We start from the raw sequence: 12,546 nt of genomic DNA, 5'->3' as shown, positions 1-12,546 counted from the left end.
TGTGTTATCAGTTATAGGTTTTCAATGCATATTGTAGTATAAAAGTAAGAAAACAATATTTTTAACAACAAAATATCAGAAATTATATTTTAAGATTCATGATTAAAAAAATGGATTATAATAATTTGTCGGAAAAATAGAAAAATGATGAAAGTAAACAATAAATATAAATATACGGCACTCCTTGTATACCAAAAGCGTATTTATCATTTGGCTACTGGTGAAGAACGTACATGTATTTCTAAGTATGGCATTATCACCCTTATGATCTCCTAAAAGATGCTGGCCACAGAGTGGGGGAAAAGTGTGCGGAAGACGTTACTTCCGTTACCTTATTAGTCGCCACGAATATGCAGATGATCTAGTTCGGGTTGATACAGAAAGTTTACTTGGGTCACTGCGGGTTATATCGTTGGCCATTGAAAGATTGGGTTAAGGCAATATTGAAAAGATGTAAGTATCAACACGTTGATAACTCCCTACTTACAGCAGACGGAACACTCCTATTAAACTGAAATTGTTTATGAAGAGAACACTTCCTGGTTCCTGATTCACATTAATAGACAGACGCTAAGAGACGTGTCCTGTGTGAACTACCGGAAATCACAATTGACACGGTACGATGAATGCCGTGGTACAACGGGGTCCGAGTTTATTGATTAAGATTCCTGGCCATCATGTTCCACAAGAATAAGATATATTAAGAAAATTATAATGTAAAGTTGATCTTGAAATAGTGTTACTACATTGTTAGTCTTATCACAGCTAATATTCTGTTTAAGATGTGCCATCTATATCTGGCTTTCCCCCAATGTTCCGGGTGATCGAGTCTTCAAGATTGTGGATCGACTGTGGAGCATACGCCACGCATGGGCATCCAGCAGTAACACGCTATTCTTGGACCTTCAATGGTTCCCAAGTCAGTGCCAGTTCTCTGCTTGGAATAGACGGCATCAGTAGAGGCCAAGCAGGACAGTATACCTGTACTGCCCGCAACACTCTGACACCAAGTGGAGGATCTGAACAGCAAGGAGAAGCAACAGCCAAGGTTAACGTTGACGTGCAGTGTGAGTTACTCTGTGATGCACGAGAGCAATAGACACACTTACTTATAAGTCCATCTTTTCTTTCCTTTTACCGGTATAAATTCACTCTTTGTTATTTTGATAATAGACAGAAAGTGCAGGAAAGTGAATTTTAATAATGAGCAGAACACCCTTATATGTACATATCAGAACAGCTCGACGTTATTCATTCTACACATGTTATGACATTTGTTACTGAACGTGGTTATCTTAAAGCTATTTATATACATAGATCTGTCCACAAAGTTTCAGGACAATGTATAACAAATGCAAGCAAATGTCATCTGAAATATACTGAGAAAACATGATATATACATCTGAAATTTGGTGCTAGGATACTTAGACAAGAAATAGGCATATCCGCGGACACCAATTGTGGCCCTGTGGCCTTGGGGTCGGCATGTGGAGTACAACTTTCAGTTTTTAGGTATCAGTGCCAAACATTACGTACAGTGCTATTCCTTATCTTGACTTGAATCAAATGTGTATTTGTTACGATATGCCAAATTTCTCGCGAACATCTGGTATCATCACTCTTTGATAGTGATCCATACACACATGCGCAGAGACGGAATCCTATATAAAGCTATAAACACACACACATTACACACGTATGTTGTATGTTTTGTCAGACCCACCAACACTTACCGCATTACCGTCAACGAGGAGAGTCACAGAGATGTCCACATTAAGGATTAACTGTCACAGTGCCACTACACCAGGCAACCCATCAGTGACAAGCTACACATGGACATATAAAGGTTCTAGCGTCAGTAAGGAGGCTGTGTTGACTGTGTACAATATCAGCAGGAGTCAGAAGGGGGAATATGTATGCACAGCTAGTAACACTCTGACCCCAAGTGGAGACTCTCAACGGCAGGGTACAGTCGACACACATATCAATGTTGAAGTCGAGTGTGAGTATACCTGACATCATTTCATTGAAAGGTGGGGAAAATAAACTGACGTGGATGTACGCTGACACTAACATTAGTAATATCTTATGGCAGTAACACAGCTTAGCAAATATATCTTATTGCCGTAATACCTTATAGCTGTTATGTCGTATTGCCTTTTAATGTTACCATAGTTGTGTATACATATTTGCTATCTTTATTTCTTTATTTCTTAAAAGGTATTGAATTTATTATATAACTACAAAATTATTACAGGCTAAAATCACAAATACACATACAATAATCAACTAACAAATTTGTGTTTTTGTAATATACCATGCCTGACGATTATATTTATGCTTGGACACAACAGCTTCATATTTTCTCAGCTTATAACACACACTACAACTACTCACCAACATCTTAAATCAGTGAGTCAGTCATTGTTCTGTACAATTTGATTGAATTATACATGGACGGAATCAATTAAACAATAGCCCGATCCCCTTTACAGTTCCCCCTTCAATATCCGGACTCCCGTCTACTCACTGGGTGGTGGAAGAATCACAACTGTGGATCAACTGTAGCAAGTACACCTCACCCGGCAACCCGGCAACAACCAACTACACATGGATCTATGGACAATCAGTGTTCAGTAATGAGGAAGTTCTTCAAGTAGACAGCATCAACAGGACCAAGGCTGGACAGTACACCTGCACTGTCAGCAATGTTGTTGGGTCGGAGTCAGCTTCCGTCACTGTTGATGTACAATGTGAGTGTTTAACTGACTCAAAGCTCACACCTTCGTGAAAACATGCCACCACACAACATACATTATCATACCTCCATGTCAGAATGATGTAATCTGATTGGTCCACGTTATGTAAATAAAATACTATGTATCCTGCCTTTGAGGGAAATAAATTTCTCAGCGGGGAATAAATTCCGTATACCCCACCACGAGCTGAACGTTGATTTCTGAGAGATCTAGCTGAATCAAAGCTCACACTCTGATGATTTTATTACACACGCCATCATATAATGTCTAATGTGTCATATATTGTGTAATCATATACAATCTCATGTCAACAGATGCACCATCTCTATCTGGCTTCCCGTCTTCCTACCAAGTAGTTGAAAACAGTGATCTCTGGATCAACTGTAGGAACTATACTTCACCCGGCAAGCCTGGTAGAAGTAACTACACATGGAGCTATGAGGGATCTGTGTTCAATGCCGTGGCTGTTCTTCAAGACCGTGGCATCAACAGAACTGCAGGAGGTCTATACACATGCACAGTTAACAACGAAGTCGGTTCAGATTCAGCCACAGTCAATGTCATTGTACAGTGTGAGTTGAGATACCTATCACGATACAATAATCACAGTGTACTTGTAACACAGCAACCCTCTGGTAATGACATAGTCATGCTCATAGGATTCGTTTGTTTGTTTGTTGTTTAACACCACACTCGGCAACGTTCTGGCTTTATGACGGTGGCCTGTAAATAATCGAAGGTGGACCAGATAGTCTGGTGATTGACGTCATGAGCATCGACAAGCGAATTGGTGCACAATGACATGCATCAACAAAGTATGACTACAAAATCCCGTTTGTGACCTCTTACGACAAGCATTGGTTGCTGAAGACCAATTCTAACCCAGATCTTTACGGTTGGTATGAAAGCATGGATTGCTGAAGTCCAATTCTTACCTGAAATACATGAAAAGAATCAAATACGCCCTTTGTGTATAAATACCCAGAACAAAGTGGCTGCCAAGTTAAATGAAACAAGATAGTATATATCTAAACAGAAGTGCATGTGTTCATCTGTTAAAAAAAAGTACAATAACCATCCTTCTGAATTTCAAAATGTGAGAATTCCTTGTTAAAGAAGTAACGCACAAAAAGAGTAAACATTCTTTGTCATCATTGTAGCCTTTCAGAACAGACAATTCGTTATTTTAACAGATGCTCCTTCTTTGTCTGACTTCCCATCGTCTTACGGAGTGATAGAGACATCCAGAGTGTGGGTAGACTGTAGCAGCTACATCGTCCAAGGACACCCTCCGACGACAAACTTCACTTGGACATTGAACAGTTCTGTCATCAGCACAAGTTCTGTGTTGGAAATACACAACACTAGAAGGAATCAAGAAGGGCAGTACACCTGTACAGCTTATAACACTCTCACACCAAGTGAAGGACCTCAACAGTTAGGCTCAGCTACAGGACAGGTTTTACTGGACATACAGTGTGAGACTTGGTGTTTATGTATGGCATATGTATTGTAGAGGTGTTAAATAGAGAATCTGTTAATCATTCATCACCAGTTTACCGAAAAATAAACATCAATGTTCTCCTGATACAATATGGGACAAAGCACATATATCGACAAATATGTAATATGGATGAGCGTTCAAACTCCCTGAAATAATGAACATAATGTTGTGATGTCATACCAGTACGATGCATTTGGTCTTTGTTTCCACTGTTTAAAATCTGCCTTATTGTGTTCAGTATGACATCACATGTTCAGTGAAGACAGCGTGTATAAATAGTGTCGATTTCGTAACTTATGTATACATTCTACATGAATGTATTTCAAATTGCGTGGCTCAATTGTAAAACATGTTATTATTTCCAGACCCACCAACTATCTCTGGGTTACCATCAGTGATGAACGTCACGGAGTTCTCTTCATTCAGTGTGGACTGCAGCAATGTAACTACCCCGGGAAACCCAGGAGGCACAAGCTACACTTGGACACACAATGGTTACACTGTCAGTGCAGAGCCACAGCTTGTACTAGAGATCATGAGTAGGAACCAGAGTGGACTGTACACCTGCACAGCCAGCAACATGCTCAGACCAAGTGGAGGCAGGCTACAACTGGGGACAGCAAGCGAACCTGTTAGTGTGGATGTGCAGTGTGAGTTTGGAAGAAGATACTTTTGCAATTAATATTTATTCATTTCGTATTGCCACAATATTCAATAATCCAACTGATATCATTACTCCCTGTGATTGTCCAGTCTGGACCAGACAAACAAGTGATTGGCATCGCCAACAACCTGCAACGATGTCAGGGTACGATGACATAGAATCAACCATGGCACCAAGCCTAACCACCCTGTCTATTCAGTCGCTTCTTGCGACAAGAACATGTAGTTTGCTTGGAACCGTTTCTTATCAGAAGATTTTCTGAATCTTCTTTTAAACCGTTCAATGTATCTCCCATTTTTGTTGATTCTTGTACTAAAATGTTTTCATTTTTCCTTTAAGATGGTCCCAGGAATAGTGTAACTATTTCTCTATCAGGATCACTGAGTATGGTTGAGGGAACCGGTGCTTTCACTGCCACCTGCACTGCCGAGTGTAACCCAAGCTGCAATATAACATGGAGGAAAGACAACATCCCCTTGGCAGGCCAGATGAGTCTCAGCAATGTGTCCAGAACAGACCAGGGGGACTACACCTGTCAGGCACAAAACGGCATTGGTGACTCTCAGGAAAAGAACATCAGACTCACTGTATACAGTACGTAACTTTCACAAGACAATAAGGTAGAGAAACATATGCTTTAATCCAAAAACGTGCTAGTGTGTTATTTTCTGGACTGTCTTGGACATCACTGGGCAGTCTGGTCAAGACTAGAATGTTTACAGGCTGCCGTTATATGGCATGAGTACTGCTGGGCGGCGTTAGGCAACAAACACATACTTTATATGCAACTTTGTGAATGGCGGGTGCTGACGTTAGAGCAGGCCATGCTTTTCCTCTTCACAAACACTTGTTTTGTGATCCATTCATATAACTGTCGCCAGTATTCTGCCTTTTACTTCCAATATAATCTGTTTCGGGAGATAATCAAGACTGAGTAATCTGTGGCGTTTTATATTTAAAATATATAATAGGGCTTCTTGTGGTAATAATCGTGAAGGTATTCTTGAGTCCACATTTCCTCAGTCTGGTCAATGTTCGGGAATTATGTCATTCATCTATCACATTATTCACCCTAGGTAACCATTTATCATTGACGTTATGTTAACATGGTAGGTATGAGATAATGCCAAATATATAATAAAGCTGCTAAAATTAATATTGTCGTAAATTTCAGTGAAGCTGCAATCAGTTGTTCTCAAGTATATTGCCCCCGCCCTCTGTACCCACAGACTTCCAGGTGGCTTCTGTGACTGATACATCTGTGTCATTTTCATTTCAGCTCCACCCTTTGTACCCACAGACTTGCAGGTGGCTTCTGTGACTGATACATCTGTGTCATCTTTATTTCAGCCCTGTCCTCTGTACCCATAGACTTCCAGGTGGCTTCTGTGACTGATACATCTGTGTCATTTTTATTTCAGCCCCGCCCTCTGTACCCACAGACTTCCAGGTGGTTGTGACTGATACATCTGTGTCATCTTCATTTCAGCTCCACCCTCTGTACCCACAGACTTCCAGGTGGCTTCTGTGACTGATACATCTGTGTCATTTTCATTTCAGCTCCACCCTCTGTACCCACAGACTTGCAGGTGGCTTCTGTGACTGATACATCTGTGTCATCTTTATTTCAGCCCCGTCCTCTGTACCCATAGACTTCCAGGTGGCTTCTGTGACTGATACATCTGTGTCATCTTTATTTCAGCCCCGCCCTTTGTACCCACAGACTTCCATGTTGTTGTGACTGATGCATCTGTCATCTTTATTTCAGCTCCACCCTCTGTACCCACAGACTTCCAGGTGGCTTCTGTGACTGATACATCTGTGTCATCTTTATTTCAGCCCCGCCCTCTGTACCCACAGACTTCCAGGTTGTTGTGACTGATACATCTGTGTCATCTTCATTTCAGCTCCACCCTCTGTACCCACAGACTTCCAGGTGGCTGCTGTGACTGACACATCTGTGTCTCTACAGTGGACCTCCAGCTTCAATGGTGGGGCTGACCAGACGTTCACTCTCCTGTACAAGTCGGACTTGGAGTCTCATTGGTTGACATGGAACGACAACATAGCCGATCCAGGAAGTAGTCATCACGTCAGTGTGCACATCCAAGGACTGACACCTGCCGTGACGTACCACTTCCAGTTGTATGCTACTAATGTCTATGGTGAAGGGGAGATAACAGTGTTAAATACAACAACCACCCTATGTAAGTGACACCAAGGACAATGGCTTATCAAGGCTATATTTTATCAAACAAACAATGGTATTGTGTTAAACGTTGTGCATTTATTGCTTCTGGAAAAGTAATGATTTCTTGTGACTGCTAGTTTGTGAACGCTTGGTAACTTCATTATTTGATAGTGATTCATGTACACATGTTTTTGAATTAGACGAAATCGTACAATGGACTGTGCGTTTTGTTGAGAGTTCTTATTATCATGGAAGCGCTTTTCAAAATTTTCAGTCTCCTTTTTGAATGCTACAACCTTCACTTGCATCCACAGGCAGCTTGTTTTACACCAGGTCTGATGTGAACATTATCTATTATTTCTAGCCAAAACATCAGTCATGAGCAAACATGGAATTACAATCGGCCTTGCAGCTGGACTCGGTATTCTGGTTGTGGTTGCCCTCGTCACCGTCTCGGTGGTTCTTTGTCGGAGACAGACCCAGCACACTTTGGGTATGTATTTGGGAATGTTTAGGTCTGATATTTGGGGGTTTACGGATTTTCAATCTAACAATTGAGGTCGTTAGGTCGATTTAAAAAGAAATTATATTTCAAATATGTTCATGGCCTCAGTTAAACCAAGTAGGGAGGGTGTCATTGTGATCAATTTACTAAAGGTTTTAATTTTAAGTAATTTACTCCTACTGATAGTGACTTATTACTGGTCTGTTGAATGGCAACATGGAAACTACTTTTCCCGTAACCCTAGCCCAAAAACAACGCCTCAACCTTTACCCCGACCTACCTCCTCCTACCCCCACCCGCCATAAACATTATCACGTCTGACCTCATTTCATCATATATTACTATATATTACATGTTGTAAATAACCGTAGGTTTACATACTGTTTTATGTATTATTTGCTTGTTGTCGAACGTCCTTTCCTATTGTAATTAAGACAATATTTTATTATTATGTCAAGTTGTAGGTGGAGAGGAACCTACAAACCTACCTATGTAAGTATAACGTAGCAGTTGTTATTGTGAAAATCTGGGTTAGAATAGGTCTTCAGCAACCCATGATTGTCGCAAGAGGAGACTGACGGGATCTGGTGGCAAGGCTCACTCACTTGGTCAGTGCATGTTAATGTATCCCAATTGGTTAGATCGAGGCTCAAGATGAGACAGGCATATTTAACGATCGCCGTTATATGGCTGGAATATTTGTGAGAGTGGCGTTAAACAAGAAACAAGCAAAACATCTACCTGTGTACAAAACCAACCACTTGTCAAGGCAACTTTGGGCATCTTGTTACAGTCAACGAGAAAGTCACACGTGTTGCCCCCTCTGCCCTACATCGGTAATAGGACATGAAGATACTTTAATGTGATCACTTACGTATAAGTGACCCATGACGATCCCGGGTAGAATAGGTCTTTAGCTACCCATTCTTGCCGTAAAAGGCGACTATGCTCTCCGTAAGAGGTGACTAACGGGATCGGAGGGTCAGGCTCGCTGACTTGGTTGATGCATGTTATCATATCCCAATAGTGTAGATCGGTGCTCCTGATGTTAAACACTTGATTGTCTGGTCCAGACTCGATTATTTACAGACCGCCGTCTTATAGCTTGAATATTGCTGAATGCAGCGTTAAACAAGAATAAAATAAAATGTATAAGTATTCTATTTCACTGATGCTTCGTATTGTTTTGTTCGATAACCAGTAATACCTTCTATTTATTTCCAACATCAAGGAATTCGTTCATGCCTCGACCCAGTCCATTCCAGCATGGTAAGTACAAGTTTCAATCTAGCCCAGTCGTTCATATACATCCACTTCAGTGTTTCATTGAATCATAGTTCTTACATGTTCAACTATTTCTTTACCTACATAAGTACTTTCAGCAGCGAATTAAATTAAATGAATCTACTGATACGTGTAGGACGCAGGATGAAGGATGGATGTCTCAATATGAGTATGACCTGGCTGCGTAAGTGCTTCAATTTCTCTATGCGCCACAATTGCTCCGTGGTGGCTGAAACGGCCCTGTGTTTGCGAAGAGATAACCTTATTGCATAGAATATAGGAGATAAACCTAGTTTCCAACTCTGAGATATCACACATCGAGAATGATAGCTATTTTTAATAACCTGAAGAGTCAAAGTCAGGAACCAACGCAGTCTATGGAGTATATCAAGTGATGACAGGTGATGTATAATATATTGTAGTATAAGGGGTAACTTGTGTCACCTGCATATGATTTTACATTTTCTTTTCAACTAAATACTTAAATATTTTCAGTATTGAAACATTGACATTACGGATCTCCAAGGTGGACATTGTGTAAGCAGTATTAAAACTGATATTCCATACATAAATATAACATGCTCCATGCAACATCAATACTTTGGTACACCCCACTGTCATGATGGCATACTGTTTTAGATACATTGAGGCAACCGCTCTTTTACGCCATAGACGACATCACGCTACAAGGTGGAATAAGTTGTCTTGATGTGACTGAATTTCGCACTGCACTCGCTATTCGTAGGTTTCCGTCTACAGTGTATTGCAAGGCTTGTTTAAACATTCAGGGACCCATTATCTATTGAAGTGCGTCAAATACTAGAAACTATTTCCTTTCGGAAGACATGGAAACCAGCAAAAATATGGCCGTACGTATGTTTGTTACCACTGGTATTAAATTACAAAACAAAGTCACAATAGGATTAATGATGTTTAGACAATGGATGGAGGAGAATATTTAAAATAGGTTTGTGTCAGTATTTTAACACTGATCACTGATGAAGACAATGTGAACAAAATATACTTCACTGTTCCCAATTCCCAAACGTAAACAGCATAAATGTTTTCACTACGTGTATGTAAGTGTGTACATTTCTATTTCTATACATGCGACATATGTTGATTTCTCCAGCGATGCAGGGCGTTTGGACATGGAGCAGTTGTCACATACCTAACCAACTGTGTTCATAAAATAAATGTTCACTCAAACACAAATGATATTGATGGTGTTAATACTTTCGTTAACTTTTCTCCAGATTCTGTTGACGTGAACACCAAGAGCTGCGATGTCACCAAACAGAGCTGTGAGGATTAGTGTCCATTGATGGATTCTTCCTGGTTATTTACAATCCATATCAGCTGAAGACAGATGCCTGCTTTGCCATCTATTCTGAACAACTAGTTTAAATCCCATGTACTTTACTGCTTTGTCTTTGGTGTCTTTTCTGTACGTTGTTGATATTTTAAGATTGTGTTAAGGGCTCTCATGCTGGTGATGATGTGTATTGTTGACTGAAAGTATATCAAGTGATGGAGGGTGCTTTATGATATATTCTAGTATAAGGGGGTAACTTGTGTCATGATACGTGTACGGACAGTGTATGGAGTATATAACGTGATGGAGGGTGCTGTATAATATATTGTAGTATAAGGGGTAACTTGTGTCATGATACGCGTACGGACAGTGTAAGGAGTATATAACGTGATGGAGGGTGCTTTATAATATATTGTAGTATAAGGGGGTAACTTGTGTCATGATACGTGTACGGGCAGTGTATGGAGTATATAACGTGATGGAAGGTGCTTTATGATATATTCTAGTATAAGGGGTAACTTGTGTCATGATACGTGTACGGGCAGTGTATGGAGTATATCAAGTGATGGCAGGTGCTGTATAATATATTGTAGTATAATGGGGTAACTTGTGTCATGATACGTGTACGGGCAGTGTATGGAGTATATCAAGTGATGGAAGGTGCTGTATAATATATTGTAGTATAAGGGGTAACTTGTGTCATGATACGTGTACGGGCAGTGTATGGAGTATGTAAAGTGATGGAAGGTGCTTTATGATATATTCTAGTATAAGGGGTAACTTGTGTCATGATACGCGTACGGGCAGTGTATAGAGTATATCAAATGATGGCAGGTGCTGTATTATTATTGTAGTATAAGGGGTAACTTGTGTCATGATACGTGTACGGGCAGTGTATGGAGTATATCAAGTGATGGAAGGTGCTGTATAATATATTGTAGTATAAGGGGGTAACTTGTGTCATGATACGTGTACGGGCAGTGTATGGAGTATATCAAATGATGGCAGGTGTGTTACAATAGGTGTAGTACAAGGGGGTAATGTATATTATGATACGTGTACGGGCAGTGTATGAAGTTTATTGTAAATGGATGAAGAACGAATGTGGCGGACGAAGGACAATAGAATAAATGGGAGGACAGTTAGAACGTTAGAACTGTTCGATTTATTCAATAATGGAATGAAGACGTGTGTTGATTGTAACATTCTCTCTGGGACAGTTTGATGATAGCAATGTGTCTAACTATATAATGATATATATTATAACGTTTTAGATATCGGTTATATCAATTTAACACACATGCTTGGTGATCGAGTGTTATAACTGTTCATAAGTTTCACATGTGCATTGGTCCGCTAAAAATGCTGTGCTCTTTTGGTTGCCGTAACGACTTAGCTAACAGTGCATTCTTTTATAAACGTCTCATTATTCGGATTATCTAACCCCTAATACATTCAGGAGTTTTTCCTTAAAACGGAAGTCACATGAAATGGAAGTGTCACGCTACATATGAAGGACACATTGTCAAGTGGTCCTATTCGTCAAACCCCAATTTGCCCAGCTCTGTTATTCCCTTATCTCAATTTGCCACTCAATGTCATTTTGTCTCTCCGATCAATAACACTTCTTCAGAAGGATTTGCTAATGATTCCAATGCTGACACTAATATTTGTGTACATCAATGAACAGGAAACACAAAGAAGAAGACCAAAGGTAACACAACGTTTTCTGTGCAATTGATCAACAAAAATGAATAAATTCCACCAAATACAGATATTATTTTGATCTGTACATGTTTTTCATTTCGGCACACACAACGGACAGTGGAGTAAACGACCTTCCCTCTGGAGTGCATTGAGTCGAGAAGCATAGTTTCTCTCAAACGTCTTAAGGGGAAACAGTTACGGTCCGAGTCTGTTCATTTTGTCAAACCAACGGAAGTCCAAACCAAAAGTCATTAAACCTGCAGAGTAACCAACGACAACGTCCGTAAATCAGGACCTCGTGGAATTGATGACCCTGTTGAATACTAACTGTACTTTGCTGGAATAACAAGTCGTGTTATGTACGACAACTGCCTCTTTCTGTTTGTTAGATTTGTAATGATTTGTAATGAATAAACTCCCTTGTGCTCATTGTAATTCCTGCATTCTGATCAGCTAAACTGATCACGTGTTATTGCGTCCTTTTCCAAATGCATGTAAAAAATAAGCCACGCCCGCTGAAGCGGACTGCTTTCACCACTACCGAATGTCGGGGAATCCCAATTACGGTCGAGACAATTCCCTTCTCCTCACCTGTGTCATCATGCACATGACTTTTT

General features: G+C 40.2%; 1 protein-coding gene across 2 annotated transcripts in view; it reads left to right on the top strand.

Moving 5' to 3' along the window:
- LOC124150171 (hemicentin-1-like) overlaps positions 1-11,483 on the top strand; it is a 262,470-nt gene extending 250,987 nt beyond the window's left edge. For both annotated transcript variants that reach the window (XM_048386989.1, XM_048386988.1), the window contains 12 exons: positions 783-1,067; positions 1,718-2,002; positions 2,496-2,753; positions 3,074-3,331; positions 3,953-4,237; positions 4,629-4,913; positions 5,267-5,521; positions 6,835-7,134; positions 7,483-7,611; positions 8,082-8,115; positions 8,855-8,892; positions 10,164-11,483. In XM_048386989.1, the coding sequence (XP_048242946.1) occupies positions 783-1,067; positions 1,718-2,002; positions 2,496-2,753; positions 3,074-3,331; positions 3,953-4,237; positions 4,629-4,913; positions 5,267-5,521; positions 6,835-7,134; positions 7,483-7,611; positions 8,082-8,115; positions 8,855-8,892; positions 10,164-10,222 (2,471 nt within the window). In that variant the 3' untranslated portion in view covers positions 10,223-11,483. The remainder of the gene's footprint in view (positions 1-782; positions 1,068-1,717; positions 2,003-2,495; positions 2,754-3,073; positions 3,332-3,952; positions 4,238-4,628; positions 4,914-5,266; positions 5,522-6,834; positions 7,135-7,482; positions 7,612-8,081; positions 8,116-8,854; positions 8,893-10,163) is intronic.
- The last annotated feature ends 1,063 nt before the right edge of the window (positions 11,484-12,546 follow it).

This window comes from Haliotis rufescens, unplaced genomic scaffold, assembly GCF_023055435.1.
Source record: "Haliotis rufescens isolate VD_foot unplaced genomic scaffold, xgHalRufe1.0.p SCAF_63, whole genome shotgun sequence".
Classification (NCBI taxonomy): Eukaryota; Metazoa; Mollusca; class Gastropoda; order Lepetellida; family Haliotidae; genus Haliotis; species Haliotis rufescens.
This window is presented reverse-complemented; position numbering and strand designations above follow the sequence as displayed.